The following is a 24,290-nucleotide window of genomic DNA, read 5'->3' as shown; positions in this document are numbered from 1 at the left end:
CTCCAGCCCTGTAATTTCTTAATTACAGGTGGGGAGAACAAATGTCCAATCCAGGGTTTTGGCCTTATTACCACAGGATATTGCAGCAGGAAATTTTAAAATCTGAATCGACAAAATATCCAGGTGTTCTGTACATAATCAGTTACAACCTGAAGCCCAGAAAACAGGTCCTGGCTACAGAGGTGAATGTGAGCATCCTGGGCAGACAACTGGGAGCAGCTGACACCACAAGGTGCATGAGGTCAGCAGGACCAAATGGATCCAGCTCACAAGGCAGTAATTTCGGGGTAAAGATGCAACTAAGCAAAGAGGAGAAGAAACAGGACCTTACCTTTTAAGAAACATGTGCAGTGAGGTACCTAAGGATACTAGGGTCAGGCAGTGTGCAGACTCTGGCGGCTACGATTTGGCAACTGGTTGGGCAGTTGCTATTAACAACTTACTGTGGAGTGCGCATAGGGTTGGAGCACGACTAGAAAATGTAGAGTATGCATCCCTGTCTAAAAAGTGAGGCAATGAAGGGAGGGCCAAGAGGTGTCAGCACTAGGTCAAGTCCCTGGGGCTGGAAGAACACCCACATTTTGTGCGCTCTTTGATCTACATCACGATTACGAGGAGGTGATCACGAGGCCTGCAGTCAGTATTGACAGCACTATGGGATTAAACAGTGAAGTCAGCACCCTCAGTAAATGGTTATTTACAATGCAAGTGTATCTCATATACTCCACTGAAGTTTAAATTTCTAGGGTAAAAGGAAGTGCACTAGACTTGACCAATGTGTCAATAACTTCATGGCATTTACCTGCATGGGTAACATGAGGCCACAGTGCTATTGTTACACATTCATTAGTTTTGTAAGCAACAATGTGAACTTGCCAGGTGCTGCCTAATTCATTTGCATTAGGACATACTCACCTCCATAGTAGAGTCCTGTAGCAGTGCACATCCGCCACTGTCCTTGATACATTCCTGCTCTGCTGGGACTGCACATCTGAACACTGACATCTGCAATCTCTTGGGGTTCTAGTGATCTCACCATCACCATGTTCACATGTCCAAACTGGTCTCCCCCGACATATTTAAGACAAACCCCTGGAGGCCAGGCCTCTGACCCTGAGTTCAAGCAAAAGAAAAAAAAAAAAAAGAATGTTAGGAAATCAGCAGTCCTGTGTTGGAGTTTCTTACTGAGCTGAGGAAGAGGCCTCTTCACACACATGTGCACATCTGCCCACACACCACGGAGCAACACAATGTTTCATATGACTCAGCAAATGGGACTGAAGGTGGGAAGAACAGGGCAGTGGGCAAGTGGGCAAAAGGTACATACTGCAAAGCTGAGTGAACTCAATCTGCCCTCAGAATTCACACAATAGGAGGAAATCTACTCCTTCAAGTTGTCCTTGGCACCCACAAATGTGCATGTGTACACACACAAACACACACACACACACACACACACACACACACACACACAGAGAGAGAGAGAGAGAGAGAGAGCACATTTCTCAACCTGGGAATTAAACGACCCTTTCACAGGGGTTGCCTAAGACCATCTGAAATATAAGATATTTACATTTCAATTCATAACAGTACCAAAATTAGTTATAAAGCAGCAATGAATATAATTTTATGGTTGAGGTCACCCCAATATGAAGAATTGTATTAAGAGTCTCGGAAAAGGAAGGTTGAGGGTCACTGGTCTAGAGATCTGTTACTATTGTTTGGTTATCTCATATACATGAACAGGTTTTTCTAGAACAAAAGGATAACTCATATGTGCTTTATGATTTTGGAAATTAACTTCCATATATTAAGGCAGTAATGCTCTATTATCACAGAATATCACATTTAAAATAAACAAACAAAAAACAAGAACAACCCACCACCCTGCAGTGTACTAATTTTGAGATAATAACATCAGAAAAACCAAAGGGAGGGGCTGAAAAGATGACCCAGAGGTCAAGAGCAGTGGGTGCTCTTCCAAAGGTGCTGAGTTCAATTCCCAGCAACCACATGGTGGCTCACAGCCATTTCTATCGGGATCAAATACTCTCTTCTGGCATAAATTCTGCCATAAAGTTGTACATGCAGATAGAGCACTCACATTCTTAAAATAAATAAATAAATCTTAGCAGGGAGGGAGAAGGAAAGAAGGAAGGTGGGTAGATCAAAAGGAAGTTATCCAGTAGGTCTAGAAAGCCTGGACATGGCCGTAGCTCTGTGGCTATAGTAGTTTGGAGATGCAAAGAACATGCGTAAGTCACTGCAGAAGACAAACCCCATGGAGGTTCCCCATTAACTCTGGTGTGTGGAAGCTGCTCCATGGAGACAGACAGAAGTTCCTTCCTACAGCTAACAATGCTAAACTGTGATTAATGAGCTCAGGGAAATATCCTCTCTGTAATCAGCCTGAAAAGAAGGGATAAAGTATTTCAATATCTGAAGAAGAAAACTCTGTGTGTGTGTGTGTGTGTGTGTGTGTGTGTGTGTGTGTGGCCACAGGACAATCTTGCAATCCCAGTTACACGGTGACACTTTGTCTCAAGAGGGAGGGAGAGAGGGAACAGTTGTTATTTTTCAACTTCCTTTCAGAGGTCTAGTTTCATTTTCATTTCTATGAAGCACAAAGCACACAAGCAGCTGTGAGCACACTCAAGCCACTTTCATGTAACAACCACAGCCGAAACAGTCACAAGAGACTGCTGCCAACTGTAGTTAATCCTTGTTGGAAAAACTGAGAAACTGGAAGAGCTAACAAAAATAAATAAATAAAAATCTGTCTACTTACATTTCTTGTGTGTGTGTGTGTGTTTGCGCGTGCGTGTGTGTGTGTGTGCGTACGTGCGTGCAGTGCTGGGGACTGAACCCAGGCCTTGTGCATTCAAAGTGAATTCTACCAGCCAAGCCACATGAGTCTTTCTTATACCTTTTTTAATAATGATCTAGTTTATGTACATTGGTGTTTTGCCTGCAGGTGTGTCTGTGTGAGGGTGTTTGATCCCCTGGAACTGAAGCTACAGACAGGTGTGAGCTGCCATGTAGGTGTTGGGAATTGAACCCAAGTTCTCTGGAAGAGCAGACAGTGCTCTTAATTGCTAAGCCACCTTGCCAGTCCCGCCCCTACTTATATCTTTATAGAAAATATTTCTAATTTAAACCCTAAACTCTGTATTTTAAGTCTTCCAAAGTTTCTATAGCAAAAAAACAAAACAAAACAAAAAACAAAACAAAACAACTCAATCCTACAAGTATGCATCAACATAGCTAAATATCAAAGGGCTGGTTTCAAATACATGACAGTTAAACCCTCTGGGGAAGTTACTGGAACAACTACATGCAGTTATTACGTTATCTGATCCATTGTGTGTTAGTCAAGTACCTAAAACAAGAGGTGCCACGACAACTACTATGTATTTAACTCTCCCAGCAAACACTTTTCTCCAAAAGCAGATGAATGACAGAGACTATCAATAGCAGGTGCCTACCTACCCTATTTCTACGCCAATGCTGAGGAAGTTCCCGAGTCAATGGAAAGCATTCAGGTTGCAGGTATGAAGCTATACTACACCGGCTTGAACAACTCTCAGAATGAAAGCCTTTTCTGTGCAGAGTACCTTGAAGAATAAAATCTCAAGCAATTGCTGTCCAACTTTTCAAGAAGAATTCAGATACAAGAACTGACTTTCAAAAGTCAGACACGGAAGTGCTGCAAGCCAACAGTACTCAGTCCGATAGTGTTTTAGGTCAAGGTGAAAGGCAGCTTTGGAATTCTGACCTGTTACTTTAAACATCACAGACAACTTCCCCCACTTCTCCACATCTGCAGAGCTATCTCCTCCTGAGTTAATGACAGACATCAGCCTCTACAGAAAGCAGAATAGCTATTCTGTAACAAATCAAGTTTTGTTGTCTTGAAACACTAACTATCCTCCATCTTTCTGCCTTGCTTGATTCCCTCCCTCCCTCCCTCCCTTTCTCTTGCTGAGGCTGGCTTGGTATTCAACAACTTCCCATCTTCAGTTTTCCAAGTATTGGGATTAACAGCACAGCAGCTTCCTCAGCCTCTTAAATATAGCCTTGTAGTAGTCCACGTCTATAACCCAAACTAAGGAGGCTGAGGCAGGGAGATGGTATACTAACAGCTAGTCTGCACTATACAGTAAGACCCTGTCTCAAAACAAAGAACAAATAAATAGCCGAGCAGGCAAACTCCAAGTTGTAGGCCAGGCAGGGCTATACATTAAGACCTTGTTTTAAAACAAATGAAAAAGTGGCTGGTGAGATGGCCGAGTGGGTAAAAGGTGCCTGTCCCAAGCCTGAAAACCAAGCTCAGTTCCCAGGGCCTACGTGATGAAAGGAGAGATCTGACTCCACATGTGTTGTGGCATTCGTGCACACCCCTAATACAAAATAAATGAAATAAAACGTATTACTTGCCGGTGGTGATGGCTCACGCCTTTGATCCCAATACTCAGAGGCTGAGGTAGGTCGAACTTTTTGATCTTTGAGTTCTTGGCCAGCCTGCTCTACAGAATGAGTTTCAGGACAGTCAGGGCTACACTGAGAAACCCTGCCTTGGGGTGGAAGAGTATTTAACCAATAGAAAACTACATGTATGTTTTTTAAAAACAATTTTTTAATATTTATTTATTACGTATACAATATTCTGTCTGTGTATATGCCTGAAGGCCAGAAGAGGGCACCAGACCTCATTACAGATGGTTGTGAGCCACCATGTGATTTCTGGGAATTAAACTCAGGACCTTTGGAAGATCAGGCAATGCTCTTAACCGCTGAGCCATCTCTCCAGCCCTACATGTATGTTTGAAAACATTTTTAGTGAATAATGTTAAGTTTGCCTAATTCTGAGAAGAAACATGAAGGTGAACTAGAAAGATTTCTGTGATTTAAAACAGGGAAATTTCAAGGTGAAATAGAAATTAAGCAAAGCAAAAATCAAACAAACAAAACCCAAAACAAACCTTGGCTGAGAATTTAAAGAAAAAAAAACAAAAACCAGAAAACGTGAGCATTTTCCTGTGTCACCAGAAGCCTCCAAACAGTATACTGCTGTGACAACCGGGGAGCCAGGGCTCACAGAACATACAAAACAGGCATTAGCCAGAGTTGCCCCATGACAATGAACTAAATTACAAAGAACTAAAAAGGAAACCAAGTCCAAAAAAGTAATTTAAAAGTCTGCTTGGTGTCACCCTAGAACCCTCATCTGGCGATGGATGGAGATAGAGACAGAGACCCACACTGGAGCACTGGACTGAGCTTCCAAGGTCCAAATGAGGAGCAGAAGGAGGGAGAACATGAGCAAGGAAGTCAGGACCACGAGGAATGCGTCCACCCACTGAGACACTGGAACTGAACTCATGGGAGCTCACCAAGGCCAGCTAGACTGGGAGTTATGGAGCATGTGATCAAACTGGACACTCTGAATGTGGCTGGCAATGAAGGCTGACTGAGAGGCCAGGGACAATGGCACCGGGTTTCGATTCTACTGCATGGACTGACTTTGTGAGAGCCTGATTTGTTTGGATGCTCACCTTTATAGACCTGGATGGAGGGGGGAGGACCTTGGACTTCCCACGGGGTAGGGAAACCTGACTGCTCTTAGGACAAGAGAGGGAGGGGGAGGTGGAAAGGAGGAGGGGAAAGGGAGGCAGGGAGGAGGTGGAAATTTTTTATAAATAAATAAATTAATTTAAAAAAAAGACTGCTTGGGTCCCCTAAGTCACCTTATGTCATCTCACATCAAATCACCATAACAGACAGCACTCACACACTCCCCTCAGCTGAGTACCACTCTCTGCCTAGTATCCACAGCTCAGGCTTTCTCTTCACTACTAAGTAAGTTAAAAAGCATCTTCAGCCAGGAAGCACAAACCTCCACTAGATAGGACAGAGATAAGAACTCAAAGAACTCAAAGAAGTTAACAAGCAACAGATAGTAAGAGACACTGAACCTACCATACCATAACCAGGTCTACTGTCAAAGAACTATGATCAACTTATGCACCAACAAGTCAAAAGATGTGCTTACTCGGTCACCTTTCAGTGTTCATGCTTGTCTGAGACTGGGTCTCACTATGTAGTTCTGGTTGATCTGGATTTCATTACGTAGCCCAGACCAGCCCCAAACTTGCAGTGATCCTCTAGCCTCTGCCCCAGAGTGCTAGGATTACACCTGTACCGCTGTGCTAATTTACAATGTATTTTATTAAAATGACTCTTCTGAATAAATTCCCACACTCCTTACCCCATTTTTCAAAGTGGTCTTAATACCTCATAGTGGTCTTAATACTTTCATGGTGGTCTTAATACTTGCATACCAAGTGCAATTTCTGAGAGTCCTGTGGCTGCACAGGAATGAACTTCCGAGGAGCCAATGACCACAGTTCTTCCAACCAACCTGCACTAGTCAAGGAAGCACCTTCTCTGGCTGCTGAGGAGGATGAGTATTCATGAGATTGGAAGTGGAAGAACAGCGAACTCCAGTTGGAGACAATATTACACACAAGCCTAGTTTCTAGCAGCAAATGAGTATTAGACTGTGTCTGGATGCAGCAATAGACTAAGCTTCTTTTTATTCTATGACAGTTCACTGGCATATGGTCATTGTGCCAGTGTAAAAAAATACTACATACTGTGTACAAGAAAAAACTCAGAACATTGAAGTCATTCCCTTCTCATTCTATTAAAAAACAATCAAACAAACTAAAAACCAATCAACATAGAAATTCTCATTATACTTACCAGAATTCTGGATCCGCCATGTTTTTACAAACTGAGTATCAGGAGGTATAGACTCCCCTTCTCCTATGGTGACGTCTTCAACAAAGGACATTGAGGGCACACTGATATTTGGGCTCTCAAAGTCATAATAAGCGCCAATTGCTGCTTGTAAGTTCCTATAGATAAAAAGACAAAAGCCTTCAGTCCTGTCGAAAGGATATTTAAATGAGCTGTCAAAACAAAGGAAAACCCTTTCTAAGGGTTGACTACAGAGCCCAAAGCTCTTACCATCCAAGCCTTCACTGATCACTGTTGAGAAACAATGGAAAATCAGGACCAACATGTGATGTGTGATTCCCTTCTTTATATGTTCCTCTCTGTGAATATGTTTCATTACCATTGGTTATAAAGAAGTTGCCTCGGCCTATGGCTGGGCAGAATAAAGCTAAGCAGAAACTAAAAAGAATGCAGGAAGAAAGAAGCCAGAGTCAGGGAGATGCCACGTAGCTGCCGAAGGAGAAAAAAATGCAAGAACCTTACAGGTAGGCCAAAGCCTCGTGCTGATACACAGATTAATAGATATTAAGAGCTAGCTAAGAATACACCTAAGCTACTGGCCAAACAGTGTTGTAAATTAATAAAAGTTTCTGTGTGATTATTTGGATCTGAGTGGCTGGGAAACCATCACTCAGTCTCTGTTTACAAATATGTAGTGATATTTCATTTGTATTTTAATAAATAGAGCTTGCCTGAAGATCAGAGAGTAAAATAGCCCCACTGGTCAGCCTATAGAACAGGTAGTGGTGACACACACCTTTAATCCCAGCCCTAGAGGAGAATATAAAATGGGAGAAGACAGCTCTTACATACAGTCTCATTCTGAGACTCCTGGAGGACAAATGCCATTTTGGACTGAGGTGGAGGTTAAGAGCCAATGGCTGGCTGTTTTGCTTTTCTGACCTTTAGGTTGTACCCCAATATCTGACTCTGGGTTTTTATAATGCTACATTATAATACTCATGTGTTGCTTTCCCCTGAAGGAATTCCACAGAGGTTATCAGATCACTATTGCTGTGGTGGAATATTACTTTTAATAGGGCAAAGATGTGTTAAAACCGCCTTTTATTTATTTATTTGAGACAGAGTTTCTCTGTGCAGCTTTGGAGCCTGTCCTGGAACTAGCTCTGTAGACCAGGCTGGCCTCGAACTCACAGAGATCCACCTGCCTCTGCCTCCTGAGTGCTGGGATTAAAGCTGTGTGTCACCACCTCCCAGATTGTGTTACAATATTTCATGCTGCATTTGTTCAATGATGCAAGGATGTGTTGCTTTGCCTAAGGCACCTGACTGATCTAATAAAAAACTAGGCAGTAGAGGGATAGATAGGGTTGGCGGGCAGACAGAATAAGTAGGAGGAGGAATCTAGGCTAGAGATGAAAGAAGAGAACGAGGGAGAAATAAAGGGAGATGCCCAGGACCGGCTAGCCAGCCAGTTAGACACCGAGGAAGCAGGAAAGTAGAACATACAGAATGAAAGAAAAATAAAAAGCCATAAGCAAAATGTAGATAAAAGAAAAAGGTTAAATTAAGTTTTAGGTGCTAACGGGACAAGCATAAGATAAGGCTGAGTATTCATAACTAATAATAAGTCTCCATGTCATGATTTGGGTGCTGGTTGGTGGCCCAAAGAAAGCCTGCTACTGCTACAACTCTACTCATGCATGTATAGGTGTGTGTGTGTGTGTGTGTGTGTGTGTGTGTGTGTGTGTGTGTGCGCGCCATGGTGCACATGTGGCAATCAGAAATAGCCTGTGGGAGTCAGTTTTTTCACTCAATCATGTGATTCCTGGGGATCAGACTCCAGTTATAAGGTTTGATGGCAAGCGTCCCTATCCACTGAGCCATCTGAATGGCCTAGTTCCACTTTTAAAGCACTCTATTGACTTAATTTTTTTGAAAAGCAATCCATGCATATGATACAAAATCTGCAACGTAAAGCATGCTACCTCTTCCCTCAACATCTGTCCACCAGGACAGCGTACATTGACTCCCAGTGTCCACATGCACACAATGCACAGACAGTGTGTGTTCTTTCTTTCCACGCAGATAGCATCATACGCTGCTCTTGCTTTATTACCTTCAGTCAGTGATGAGCAGTCTCACTGTCTATTGTAGCTGTAGTCATTAGCCAATCAACTACTAAGTGTTTCTAACCTTCAATTTTCCCACAGTTTAAGCATCTACCACCTTGTAAGCAAGCATATTATAGAACAAATCCCTTTATGTGATACTTCTCAGAGGATGTATTTGTATTTTCATTATTGAATACAAACTTCCTTCAATAAAAAGATGCAGAACAATGCTCACACTACATGTATGATAGCACCTGCCTCCCTGCAGATTGATGGTCACTGTTTCTTCACTGTGGTGAACTTCTGCCAACTTGTTAAGTAAAATATCTCACTGACATTTTAAAATGCTTTCCTCTTTGCTGCTGTGTGGTGGTGCAAGCCTATAAGCACCCAGGAGGATGAGGTAAGAGGATTACAGTTTGAAGCCAGTCTTATCTAAATATGGAAACTGTTTTTTAAAAACCATTCTTAAAAGAAGTGATCAGCTGGGCAGTGGCAGTCAGGGGGCAGGGGCAGGCAGATCTCTGTGAGGCCAGCCTAGTCTACAAAGCTGGTACCAGGACAGTTAAGGCTACACAAAGAAACCCAATCTTGGAAAACCAAAGATAAGTAAATAAATAAATGACAAAAGACTACTTTTTTACATTTTTAAGAGCTTGGTAGTGTGGGGTAAGGTGCCCGAGAAAGGGGTCAGTGATTAAGAGCACTTCTTGCTCTTACAGAACTGGGGTTCAATTCCCAGCAACTACATGGCAGCTCAAAACCATCTGTAACTCTAGTTCCAGAGGATCCAACACACTCTTCTGACCCAGTCTGAGGGCACCAGTATGCATGTGGTGCACATATGGACATAAAGACAAACCATTCATACATATAAAATAATCTTTAAACCTTAATAAGAGCTATTTGTGGGTCTGAAGAGATCAAATGCACTTCTGGAATGATATTAAGGGATTCTTCTGGTCTATCAGAGAGTTCATCACCAGTTCTCATAGACAACAGGCCAACCTATAACCCCACTGTGAGCCAACGACTCAGTGAGTTGCTTTTACTATTTACAAAAACAGCAGGAAACAAGTTTGATAGTCCACAACTGCACAATGTACACCTAGGAGAAGCAAATACTTTCTAGCTAAGGCCTCTGTGACTGCTTCTCCAGGTGTTTGCAACTTCCAGAAAGGTAGGCTATACTTAGAGCAAGCATCATGTGATGGTGGCCATACTAACCAGCTGCATGTCTGTCCTGTGCGTCTGATGAAATTTACATGGCGCAGAGTTGGGCCAGGAGCTAATCTACACCTGTTCACTCTACTGCTGCATACAAGGCTTGGACTTTAATCTTTCCAGCAGTTTCCTTTGTAGATAACAATGACCAAAGCCATGACTATATAAAGCTGAGGTGGCACACAGACTCAGAAGCACACAGCAATCAGTACTACCCTTAAGGACTGAAGAGAAAGAGAAAGAAAAATATGCTTAGTTTTCGCTTTACTCATTTCAAACATTTTATAAAAGCTGTGTCCATTGTTTTATAAAGATTGATTTCCTGCCTCACTCTCCTACAAGCGACCTGCATTGTCTTCTGCTATAGAATCCAACTGGGAGGGATAAAGTCTTGCACGCCGAAGACAAACAGCGACTCTCACTACAGTTTGTGTCTTATCTCACCCTTGAGTATGCCATCAGGTCAGCCCCCCCCTAACCCGAAGAAGAACAAGCCTGGCCATGCTACTTACTAGGCAGAAACTCCCCTTTGACAAGCCCCTCCCATGCATCCTAATTCAGCCCACAACAGAGCAAGTAAAACTACCTGCTCAGCCATACCTGCTTGGTACAGGTAATTTAGCCAGAAAAAGACCGAAGACCTCATAAAGCTCAAACTTAGAATGAAAAAGTAGTGAACTGGAATAAGGACCAGAGGCTGGAGGAAGTGACAGAGCAAATGATTTCCCAGAGACGAGGTCACCAAGCATGGCTGCACATCTTTCTCCTCAGGGTTCCAGTCACAGGTTAGTGCCCTGGGCTTGGGCAGAGCCAGAATAAGACCAGATCAAACAGTTCCAGTTCAGTGCCAGCGTGTGCACGCCTGTCTCCAAACAGCATTCTCTGCTGTGGCCATGGGAAAGGAAGAGCACTGGCTAAAACAGAGACTCAGCATTCCTCAGTGCTTCCAGGCAAAAACAGTTTTCAATACGATAAATAAAACAGCATAGGGCCCAAGGACAGTTTGGAGCGCCCAACACTGTACAGACCCTTTACTACATACATCAGATGACTAAAGAGTTACACTGCATGTCACTATTACAAAAAGAAAAAAAAAGAAAAAAGAAAGAAAACAATTGTTTTGTTTTGTTTTATTTTGAGACAGGGTCTCACTCACTATGTAGCCTTGGCTGTTCTGTTCTGGAGTTCAGAAAAGTAGACCAGGCTGGTTTCAAACTCACAGAGAAACACTTGCCTTAGTGCCCAGCACTGGGATTTAAAAATGTGCTACCGTCTCTGGAGAGAGAAAAACAAAAAACAAAAAACAAAACCTTTAAAAGTGTTATGGAATAATCTTTTTGTACACTGTGAAGATTTGTTTAATAAAAAGCTGAGCAGTCAATAGTTAGGCAGGGTTTTTGGGAAACAGAAGACACTAGGAACAAGGGCAGAGACACAGAGTCACCAGCCAGATGGAGAGAAAACAGCATGGGCAGTACAGAGTAAAGGTAATAAAGCTATTAGACAAAAAGTAGACTGATAAAAATGGGGTCACATAAGTTGTAAGAGCTGGTCAGTAACAAGCCTAAGCCATTGACCAAGTATTTATAGTTAATAATAAATCTGTGTGTTGTGATTTGGGAGCAGGCAGGAGAGACAAATGGCACAAGGCAAGGTGCTTTTATTGAAATTTGAAATTTGAAGGTAGAATTTAAAAACATTTTAAAAAATCATAATAAATATGAAATAAAAAGACACCCTGGTCATGGGGCACGTGGGGCCTGTGGGAAATGGAGACAGGAGCTGGAAAGGGCCAGCCTCCATTATACATCATGTTCAAGATCAGCCTGGGTTGCATGAACTGTCATGTGAACTCTTACTCTTCTGGCTTTCTGGGGGCCACCACCCAGCTCCCAGTTGAATCACACACAGAGGCTTATTCTTAGTTATGAATGCCCAGCCTTAGTTCGGCTTGTTTCTTGCCAGCTTTTCTAAACCTATATTAACCCACATATCTTATGCCTCTGGGCTTTTATCTTTCTCTATTTCTGTATACCTTCCTTTGCTTCTTTCTCTGTGGCTTGCTGTGTAGCTGGGTGACTAGGTAACTGGCCCCTGATGTCCTCCTCTCCTTTTTCTCCTGTTGCTGCTCCTCGTTCTTCACCTCTTTTCTCTTTTTACAGTCTCTGCCTGCCAGCCCTGCCTATCCTTGCTTCTGCTTTGCTATTGCCTGTTCATTTCTTTATTAGGACTATCAGGTGTTTTAGACAGGCAAAGATTTACAGTTTCACAGTTAATCAAATGCAGCATAAACAAAACTGACACACTTGAAAATACTACTACCTAACATGAGAACCTACCCACCTTCCATGAAAAGGGAACTTTAGATCTACTAAATCAAACAGAAAATTGTAGCCAGACATGGTGTTAATGCCTATAGTCACAGTACTCAAAAGGTAGGAGAACTGTCAGGGGTTTGGGGCCAGCCTGGACTACTTTAGGCTACTAGACTGCGAACTAGCCTGAGCCTAGTTCTCAGCATGAGACCCTGAGCCCAAAGAAGGATAGAGGGTATGCAGAGGACTGGAAAGATGGCTCACTAGGTAAAGGTGTTTGCTGACAGGCCTGACAACTTGAGTTCCATCATCAGAAACCCCACCCTAAGTCCTCCTCAGCTTCCACAGGCAGTTGTGGTTACCCTGTATTCGCACACGTGCACACAGTAAATGCAGGAAGAAGGGAGAAAAGAAACGAGAAAAATGTAAAGAATTTTTAAATATTTGAATTGAGCTGAAGAAATAGTTCGGGGTAGAGTGTTCAATATGCATGAAGCCCTAGATTTAACTCCCAGCAAAAACAAACACTAAACCACTAAGCACCAAGCAGATCCATTTCAATGACGTAATCTACAACTCTACAATCACAGAAGCGGCGGTGTCACCATGCTGTGGAGCGCCTGTCACTGTGCTTTTATCCTTTATTCCCAGTCTGCCCTCTGCCCTCAGAACCACATGCCAAAGCACACTGTAACAGAAATGAAAATTACTCATCAGCAGACCTTCAAACAGAAACCACCCTGGACTATCTGGCCACACCTCATGCTCGCTTTCACTGGAGCAGATGGGGAGTCTGAGGAGAGAATAGGACAGATGGCAAGAAGATGGAAAAGTGGGGCCCCAGCCGACAATGCCTGTGGTTCTGAAGTAGGAATCTCAGAAGGAACCCCTCCACTCTAGACCAGGTTCAGGCTGCTGCTGACCTACAGAACTCTTCAAATGAATTCACATATGGAAGCCACACTGTTATACTAATTTACTGCAGTGCAAAAGCTAATGCAAGGTCTGAGTGTGTTGCTGTGTCTCACTGTGAATTCAGGGGCTCCCCTCAAAAAGGAAGTACTAGGACTAACAAAGAAGATTGCATACTATTGACACGAGGCTGCTCTCTGCTGAGTTACTTCCGTCACAAAACTCTGCTTCCAAGAACTCATATTTTCATCAAAACTGAATATTTAGAGTAACTTCTTGTTTCACTCTCTGGTTTTGCTTTCCTGAAATGCTCCCCACGGGAGACATGAAAATGTGGAATACCCTAAGCACCCCAAGACGGCAGTATGGAGCATAGCTCAGACATAGTGCTGCTCACAGTTTCAGTTTTTCATGAAATTCAGACAGTGGGATTATATGAGTTATAAGCCAGGCGGTGGTGACACACACCTTTAATACCAGCACTCAGGAGGCAGAGGCAGATTGATCTCTGTGAGTTTGAGGCCAGTCTAGTCTACAGAGCAAGTTCCAGAATGGACAGGGTTACACAGTGAAACCCTGTCCTGAAAAACAAAAAAGTTATGATAAGGTAAACCTACAATTAATCAGAGTTTCTGATCCTAAGTCTATAAAAGAACTGTTTTCTAATAAATGTAAAAAACTTTCGGGAGGGGGGGGCTGGAGAGATGGCTCAGTGGTTAAGAACATTGCTTGCTCTTCTGAAGGTTCTGAGTTCAATTCCCAACAACCACATGGTGGCTCACAACCATCTGTAATGATGTCTGGTGCCCTCTTCTGACCTGAAGGCATACACACAGACAGAATATTGTATATATAATAAGTAAATAAATATTTTAAAAACTTTCGAGTTTGATATTTTTTAAGTTGCCAAAATTAACTGAACACACATTTCATTCTATAATCTAGCTCTTATTGCTGTACAAATAGGGAGTATAATAAAGGAAGATTTTGGTGTGGGAAGTCCCTCTATATATGTGTCCGCTTTTATTGGTTAGTGAATAAAACTGTTTCAGCTGGTAGCTTAGCATAATAGAGCTAGGCAGGAAAACTAAACTGAATGCTGAGAGAAAAAAAGTGGAGTTGAAGAGAAGCCATGTAGCCACCCACAGGAGACAGACACACCAGAACCTTGCTGGTAAACCACAGTCATGTGGTAGGTACTACACAGATTAATAGAAATGGGTTAATTTAAGATGTAAGAGCTAGCCAATAAAAAGCTAAAGCTAATAGACCAAGCAGTGATTTAATTAATACAGTTTGTGTGATTATTAATTTTTTTTTCAAGACAAGGTTTCTCTGTAGCTTTGGTGCCTGTCCTGGAATTAGCTCTTGTAGACCAGACTGGCCACGAACTCAAAGAGATCCACCTGCCTCTGCCTCCCAGGTGCTAGGGTTAAAGGCCTGCGCCACCACCGCCCGGCAGATGAACTAAATTCTATAGAGCAGTGGTTCTTAACCCTCTTAATACTGCAAACCCAACCATAAAATTATTTCATTTGCTACTTAATGACTGTAATTCTGCTACAGTTATGAGTCATAAAGTAAATAATATGCAATATATCCAGTATGCAGTGCTCGTGGAGGTCACGACCTACTGCTATAGAGTGATAAATGCAACCCAACCTTACCAGACACTAACAAATCAGGACACAGGACACCCAACTCTGACCTCTTAACTACACAGCAACTACATCTTCAAGTACCAGGCCGAGGAGAGATGATAGCTACAAAACAGGTACTTTGAAGAAACTATATACACGGGACTGGCTGAAGAGATGGCTCAACAGTTGTGAGCACTGGCTGCTCCTGCAGAGGTCCCAGGTTCGATTCCCAGCACCCACATGGCAGCTCACAACTGTCTGTAACTCCAGTCTCAGGGGATGATACCTTCACACCAATGCACATGAAATAAATAAATTTAAAAAAAACTATATACATGCTGGGAGTAGTGGTACAGGTTTTTTAATCCTAGCACTCAGGAGGCATAGGTAGGATCTCTATGAATTCGAGGCCAGCCTGATTTTACATAGCAAGCTACAGACCAGCCAGGACTATACAAAACTGTCAAAATACAAAAAGCAAAAACAATAAATATAGAACTGCATAGATATCTCAGAAGTTAAGAGCACTTGGTGATTTTGCTAAGGACCCGAGCTCAATTTCCAGCATCCACAAGGTGCTCACCATCATCTATAACTCCAGTCCCAAAGGCTCCAACACCCTCTTCTCACTCCTGGGGCAGTACATGCACATGATACACAGACACACATGCAGGCAAAACACCATAGGCAACCACAGGTAATGCCAATTCCAGGGGCCCTACACCCTCCTTCTGTCCTCCATGGCACCAACACTCATGTGTGCATGTCAACAAACACGCACATCGATAAAAAGCTACACACTGGGGCCAGGATGGCTTAGCAGGTAGACACTTGTTGCCAGTGGTGATGGCGTGAGTGTAATACATAAAACACATGCGGTGGAAGGAAAGAAACAGGTTGCACTGATTTCCACATGAGAGCCTTGGTGCACACACACGTACACACACACACACACACACACACACACACACACACACAAATGGAATAAAACAAAAAATGTAAAACTTATATACTGAACCCAGAGAGGCAGACTGAATAAAGTACACGCCAACTCCAACCCTTTCAACCTGGATCCCATAGCAGAAGTAAAGAACCAACTCCTGGAAAGTTGTCCCTGACCACCATAAACACACGGTGGCATGCACTCCACCAATAGTAACATATTTTTCCCCTAAAGATAAAGACTAGGGATACTATAACTCAGTGGATTCCATTCTCAGCACTGCAAATGCCACAAAGAGCAGCTTCGTTAAAGGCCTGCCATACACAGACTTAACACCTTCCCACCCCAGGGAGCACACACTACAGATGACAAGCACCAAGGTATCAGACACATCTGATTCCAGCATTTTCTATGCATTACAGAATAGGCTTTGAAAATTTATTATTAATACTATTCTTATAATTTTGAGAAAAGAACTTACTACTTGAACTCACTTCTGTAACCCAGGTCGACCTTAAACTGTGATCCAATTGCCCCAGCTGCACAGTTGATCCCTGTAATTATGCACACAGAAGGCTGAAACGAGAGAAGCTATACCACTTTGAGGCCAGTCCAGGCTACATAGCAAATTCCAGACCAGCCAAAAACAAACAAACAAAAAAAGGTAGTAGTTCAAGCCTGTAAAGTCCCATCACTTAAGAGGTGGACTCAGGTTGGGCGGTGGTGGTGCAAGCCTTTAATCCCAGCATTTGGCAGGCAGAGGCAGACGGATCTCTTTGTCAGCCTGGTCTACAAAAGCTAGTTCCATACCTAAACACAATAAAGCAATATATAGCAAGCCAACAGCCAACATCAAACTAAATGGAGAGAAACTCCCAAAGATCCGACTGAAATTAGGAACAAGACAAGGTTGTCCATTCTCTCCACATCTATTCAATATAGCTAGTTCTTGAGGTCCTAGCTAGAGCAATAAGACACCAAAAGGAGATCAAGGGGATACAAATCAGAAAAGTCAAACTCTCACTATTTGCTGATGATATGATAGTTTACATAAGTGACCCTAAAAAATCTACCAAGGAACTTGGTAGCAGGATACAAGATTAACTCAAAAAGTCAGTAGCCCTCCTGTACACAGAGAAATCAGAGAAACATCACCCTTCATAATAGCCACAAATAGCATAAAATATCCCAGAGTAACTCTAACCAAACAAATAGAAGACTTGTATGACAAGAACTTTAAGTCTTTGAAGAGAATGAAGAAAACACCAAAAAGTGGAAATATCTCCCATGCTCTTGGGTAGGTAGAATTAATGTAATAAAAATAGCAATCTTACCAAGAGTAATCTAAGAGTCAGTGCAATGCCCATCAAAATTCTAGCAAAATTCTTCACAGACTTCTAAAGAACAGTACTCAACTTCATATGAAAAAGCAAAAAATACAAAACAGCCAAAACAACAATATAGAATGAAAGAACTTCTGGAGGCATCACGATCCCTGACTTCAAACTCTACTACAGAGCTACATCACTGAAAACAGCCTGGTACTGGCATAAGAACAGACAGGAGGACCAATGGAACCAAATAGAAGACCCAGATATTAATCCACACACCTTCAAACACCTGATTTTTGACAAAGAAGCAAAAAATATCAAATGAATAAGAAAGCATATCTAACAAATGATGCTGGCACAACTGGATATCAACGTGTATAAGAATGAAAATAGACCCATATCTATCACCATGCAAAAAACTCAAGTCCAAATGGATCAAAGACCTCAACATAAAGCCAGCCACACGGAACCTTATAGAAGAGAAAGTGGGAAGTACGCTTGAATGCATTGGCACAGGAGATCACTTCCTAAATATAACCCCAGCAGCACAGACACTGAAAGAAACAATTAATAAATGGGACCTACTGAAACTGAAAAGCTTCTGAAAAGCAAAGGGCAAGGCCAACTAGACAAAACGACAGCCTACAGAATAGGAAATGATCTTCACTAACCCCACCCACATCAGACGGAGGTCTCATCTCCAAAATATACAAAGAACCCAAGAAACTGGCCATCAAAACAACAAATAATCCAATAAAAATAAATGAAGTATAGACCTAAACAGAGAACTCTCAACAGAGGAATCTAAAATGGCTGAAAGCCATTTAAGGAGATGCTCAACATCCTTAGGCATCAGAGAAATGCAAATCAAAACAACTCTGAGATTCCTATAATAATGGCCAAGATCAAAAACACTGATGGAAACTTATGCTGGAGAGGCTGTGGGGAAAAGGGAACACTTCTGCATTGCTGGTAAAAGTGCAAACTGGTACAGCCCCTTTGGATGTCAGTGTGGCGATTTCTCAGAAAATTAGGAAATAACCTTCCTCAAGACCCAGCAATACCACTTTTGGGTTTATACCCAAAAGATATTCAATTGTACCACAAGGACATGTACTCAACTATGTTCATATCAGCATTGTTTGTCAAAGCCAAAACCTGGAAACAACCTAAATGCCTGTCATTTAGAATGGATAAGGAAAATGTGGTACATTTACACAATGGAGTACTACACAGCAGAAAAAAAAATCTTGAATTTTGCAGGCAAACAAATGGAGCTAGAAAACATCTTTGTTTGTTTGTTTGTTTGTTTTTGTTTTTCGAGACAGAGTTTCTCTGTAGCTTTTTGGAGCCTGTCCTGGAACTAGCTCTTGTAGACCTGGCTGGTCTTGAACTCACACAGATCTGCCTGCCTCTGCCTCCCAAGTGCTGAGATAAAGGCGTGCGCCACCACCGCCCTGCTGAAGACATCATTTTGAATGAGGTAACCCAAACCCAGAAAGACAATTATCACATGTACTCATTCATAACTGGTCTTTAAACATAATGAAAACCAGCCCACAAATCACAATCCCAGAGAATTAGACAATAATGAGGACCCTAAGAGAGACATACATGGATCTAATCTACAAGGAAAATAGAAAAAGATAAGATCTCCTGAGTAATTTGGGAGCAACGAGAGGGTTGAAGGGGAGGGAGACAGGCAAGGACAGGCAGGGAGGAGAGCAGAGAAAAATGCAGAGCTCAATAAAAAGCAATAATAAAAAAAGAGCTAGTTCCAGGACACAGAACCCCTGTCTCAAACAACAACAACAACAACAACAAAAAAAATCCACAAAAAAATTACAAAAAAACAAGTAAGGGAAGAAATGTAGGGAGGGGAGAAGGGATGGAGGATAATTAGAAAAGTTAAAGAGAAGGGAACGGAGAGGAAGAGCGAGGAAAAAGGGAGGGCAGAATAAAATATATAGCAATATAAAAGCTTAATTTCAGAGTCAAGTGTGGTGGTGCCCACCTATATTCTCAGCACTTGGAAGACTAAAGCAAGGAAGATCACTGAATCTTGGGTCAGCCTGAGCTAAGTAAGAGACCTTATCTCAAAGGAACCTATTCACACTTATCCCAAAAAGAGAACGAACTGTACCTCTAGAGAACACTGACAGGCAGTGGTAGCACACACCTATAATTCACTTTAAGTACTTGTGAGGCAGAAGCAGGTGAAATCTGAGTTCAAACCCAGCCTGGTCTACCAAGAGAGTTCCAGGGCTACCCAGAGAAACATTGTTTTGAAAAGCATGCAAATAAAAAATCCAGAAGGTAAGAGTATACTAGTTTGGCAGGCTAGCATCATTTGAGCAGAGGAACTCAACTGAGAAATGCCCCTGTAACACTGGGCTGTAGACAGGCAGTAGGGCATTTTCTTAAAGATTGATACGAGGGGATTCAGGCAATTTGGGGGAAAGGCTTGAGTTCTATTAGAAAGCAGGCTGAGCAAGCCATGAGGAGCAAGTCAGCAAGCAGCCTCTGCATAGCCTCTGCAACAGTTCCTGCCTCCAGGTTCCTGCTCTAACTGCCTTCAATGATGAACTGATACATGGAAGGGTGAGTGAAATACATTCTTTCCTCCCAAAGCTGATTTTTGGTTATCAAGTTTCATCACAAAAACTAGTAACTCTACCCAAGAGCCCAGCCAACAAAAGAAAGAAAAAGTAACTATCTGCCACCACCTTTTAATGAATTGAAGGTAATCCATGAATACTGTGGACTGAGAGACTTGAGGCTCTTGGTGTTCCCACAGGTAAACATTGTTTGAGCCAAACACTCAACTTCAGCAGTCAGTGTCCTGAATACAATGTGAATAGTCATCATTTCTTTCTTTTTTTTTTTTAAAGATTTATTTGTTTACCATGTGTACAGTATTCTCAGTATTCTGTCTGCATATGTGCCCGCAGGCCAGAAGAGGGCACCAGACCTCCTCACAGATGGTTGTGAGCCACCATGTGGTCGCTGGGAACCGAACTCAGGACCTTCAGAAGAACAGGCAGCCTCCCAACCGCTGAGCCACCTCTCCAGCCCCATGAATAGTCATCATTTCTAACAAAAAATTATGCAACCTAAATCTAACTATGATGGTGCAATTTATCAACAATGTCAGGCACTTGAGGCAACAAGCTTGACTCTAATAGTCAATTTCATAAAATATTCTTTAAAAAAAAGTCCTGTATATTTGTCTAAACTCAGAAGGTAGGACCAGGATTGGGCAGTAGTGGTGCATACCTTTAATCCCAGCAACTCATAGAAACATGCAGATCTCTGTGAGTTCGAGGCTAGCCTGGTCTAAAGAGCAAGTTTAAGGACAGGCTCCAAAACTAGAAACAAAACAAAATAAAAAACAAAACAAAACAAAAAAACCAAAAAAGGTCCCTGGGGGACTGGAGAGATGATTTAATGGTTAAGAGTATTTGACTGCTCTTCCAGAAGACGTGAGTTCAATTCCCGGCAACCACATAGTGGCTCACAACCATCTGTAATGGGATGAGATTCCTTCTGGTGTGCCTGAAGATAGAGCACTCATACACATAAATATACGAATAAATAAATCTGAACCTCCCCCCGGTGATGCCCTCACACTAGAGGAAACAAGTAAGGATCTTGGGCCCACAGTTAAGGAACCCTTGGATCACAGGCCATATTAGAATATTTCTGCATTCTACAGAGAATGTAGTTATTTCCCACTTATATCTAGGTGAAAGTATCTCAGCCTCTCTATGCCACCACACCTGGATCATAAACTTATTGAACAGATTACAAGTTTTGCAACTTTTTCCTTTTTTTTTTTTTGATTTGCAACTTTTTCTTGACTTGATCATACGGTTAAGACAGCACTGTTCTTATAGACAGCACTGTGCATCTATCAAAACAACTGACACGCCTGATAACAGACTAAAGCAAACAAATCTAAAAGACAAACTAGAAGCCAGGTGGTGGTGATAGTAGTGCATGTCTTTTTTATTTTCTTTTTTAGAATTAATTTATCTGGGCTGGAGAGATGGTTCAGAGGTTAAGAGCACAGGCTGCTGTTCTAGAGGTCCTGAGATCAATTCCCAGCAACCACATGGTGGCTCACAACCATCTGATGTCCTCTTCTGGTGGGCAGGTGTACATGCAGACAGAACACTGTATACATAACACATAAATAAATCTGTAAAAAATTATTTAAATAAAAAAATAGAATTAATTTATCTACTATGCATACAGTGTTCTGCTGGTATGCAAACCTGCACAACAAAAGAGGGAGCCACATCTCACTAAGAATGGCTGTGAGTCACCATGTGGTTGCTGAGAATTAACACAGGACCTCTAGAAGAGCAGCCAGTGTTATTAACCTCTGAGCCATCTCTCCAGCCCCAGTAGTGCGTGTCTTTATCCCAACACTTGGGAGGTAGAGATGTGCAGAGTGGATCTCTTGAGTTCAAGGCCAGCCTGGTCGGAGTTTTCCTAGACTGCTAGGGCTACAGAGAGAAACCCTAAGTTGCACAAAAGAAGGGCAACTTAAAAAAGACAACACCACAAAAGATCACCCAAACAGCAAGAGCAAAAATAAATAATTTTATCAAGAAGCAAAAAGGTCAGGTAGTACAGACCTGTAATACTCCTAGCACTTAGAAAATGGGCACAGGAAAGATGACCAAACTTCAAAGCCAGTCTGGTCTCTAATGCCAAGCAACTCAGGGCTACATTCTTAGAATCTGACTGACACCCCCTCCCAAAAAAAAGTCATTTTCAAAGACAGAAGCTAGGTAGCATGGCAGTACATATGGCAGCATACTTATGCCTCCTAGCCCAGTATTTGGGAAGCCTTGTGGCAGGAGGATCACTAGCAAAGGTCAGCCTGGGTTACAATGGAAGACCTGTCTCAAATAGGAAATAGTCCAAGGCCAAAAGGAGGGAGTGTCTATTGGCATTGGCAAAGCCCACCAAGGCTGAGCACAATGTCTGAAAACATTTGCTAAGGGGCACTGCAGAGCAGTCCAACTGGAGGGCTCTGAAGTCAGAGCAGCTATCAAATGCTTTCAGAGAAGAGAGTCATTCAAAGAATCAAAATAATTACAATATATCAACAACCAGGCAGGCCTTCAAAATCTGAGGAAAAACACAGCCAGCCTTCAAATAGATGGTCAAGCCAAATGCCTATCAATTATAGGCCAGAGTATGAAAAAAAGTTGATTCAGAAAGCCAAAGTCCCAAATATTGCCACTGCACTATCAAAAAGCTTAAGTTTAAGGGTGTGGAGGCTTTTCCACGGCTCTACATAACAGAAACGCAACACTAGGCTGAGAATCATGCAACAGGCCTACAGCTCAACTAGGAAAAACAATTTGGAGCTAAGGCTCTGAAATCCTCTTATTTATTTATTTTTTCTTTTTTAAAGACAGGAGCCTCTCTAGATGGCCCTGGCTGCCCTGGAACTCACTATGTAATCCAGGCTAGCCTTGAACTCAGAGACCCAGTCACCTCTGCCCCTTGAGTGTTGGAATTAAAGGCATATGCCACAATCCTGCTAGAAAATACTTCTTCAATATTTATTTTTATTTTATGTATATGGATGTTTTCCCTTATGTGTATCTGTGCACCACCAAGCCAGAATACAGCACCAGATACCCTGGAACTGGACTTACAGATGGTTGTGAGTCATCATGTGAGGGTTGGGAATTAAATCTGGGTCTTCTGCAAGAGCAGCCAAAGCTCTTAACCACTGAGCAATCTCTCTAGTTCCTTGGAATACTTTTTTTAAAGGGGGGGGGGAAGCAGTGGGGGCTTACAAAACACTTAAGAGTATCTGATAATATGAAAAATTACACACCTGGAAGAAACAAAAATAATTTAATTTTAAAACAAAAAATAATCCAACAAAAACACCTATAAGACCAAGCAAATTGAAAATCAGGAAAATCCCTATCTAAAGTACAACAAAAGCAAGTGCTGGGGGTGGGGGTGGGGGTATGAAGCAGGAGGACTAACACAAATTTAAGGCCAACCTAGAGTTACCTGGTCAGCCCTTTCTTTGAATTGAGGGGGAGGGGTACGTGGGCATGGTGAGTGGGAGGATCTGGGAAGATAGAATTTAGAAGATCCTAGAAGAAAGGCAATCCCAAAACACTCATGGCTAGAATCAACAATCAGATAAATGGCTATTCACACAGTAAACACCAGGCTACCCAGACTTACAGCACACACTAGAGGCAAGAGGATTGAGGAAGGTCAAGGCCAGCCAACCCTGAACAGAGAGACCCTGTTTCAAACAAGCAAACAGTTCTCAAGTATGGCTTTTTCAAAGTTTTTGTTTGTTTGTTTGTTTGGGAAATTGGTGGTTTCCCTTTGTCATCCAGGACAATCTGGAATGTCTCAATTAACCTAATCTAGAAATCTCTTCTAGGTGTGCCTGCATGATCATCTCTGAAGTGACCTTACATCCTGTAAAATGACATCATTGCCTAATCACTAAAGTCACAGCATATTGACTTGTTGGGTCTCCAAATTGATACCAACTACTAAAAAAGTCTTATTTGGCAAAAGGATAAATATAGAAAACATCATCTTGAGTGAGGTAACCCAGACCCAGAAAGACAAATATCACATGTACTCACTCATAAGTGGCTTTTAGACATAAAGCCAAAAAAAAAAAAAACCCTACAATTCATAATACCACCAACCCCTACATATTGCATCAAGGAAGGAGTGAAAACAGACAAATTAGAAGAACAGTAGAGCATTTAATACAGCTATTTTCCTTACAGAAAATACAAATAACCAATAAACACAGAAAGATGTACAATCTTCCAGATCAAGCAGCTCAGACCCTTGTAACTCCAGCCCCAGCCAAGGCTTCTGAGACCTTGTGGCCTCTACTGACACCCTGGAATACATTTATACAAATACATATCACATTTTTTTTAAAGTGCTTTTTTAAAATAAACAAACACATGGGTGCACAGACATACACACAGACAAAACACATACACCTAATAACATTGGAAAAACAATAAAAC

At 42.1% G+C, this 24,290-nt stretch overlaps 1 protein-coding gene across 5 annotated transcripts in view; it reads right to left on the bottom strand.

The window, feature by feature from the left end:
* The window catches only part of Ilrun (inflammation and lipid regulator with UBA-like and NBR1-like domains), an 81,289-nt gene that overhangs the window by 45,246 nt on the left and 11,753 nt on the right, over nt 1-24,290 (bottom strand). For all 5 annotated transcript variants that reach the window (XM_048451177.3, XM_085679902.2, XM_085679899.2 and 2 more), the window contains exons 2-3: nt 6,766-6,920; nt 916-1,113 (exon numbers count right to left, since the gene is read on the bottom strand). In XM_048451177.3, the coding sequence (XP_048307134.1) occupies nt 916-1,113; nt 6,766-6,920 (353 nt within the window). The remainder of the gene's footprint in view (nt 1-915; nt 1,114-6,765; nt 6,921-24,290) is intronic.

The sequence above is a fragment of the Myodes glareolus genome, chromosome 18, assembly GCF_982192425.1.
Source record: "Myodes glareolus chromosome 18, mMyoGla1.1, whole genome shotgun sequence".
In the NCBI taxonomy this organism is placed as follows: domain Eukaryota; kingdom Metazoa; phylum Chordata; class Mammalia; order Rodentia; family Cricetidae; genus Myodes; species Myodes glareolus.
The sequence above is the reverse complement of the archived record's forward strand: the minus strand, read 5'-3'. Positions and strand labels throughout refer to the sequence as shown.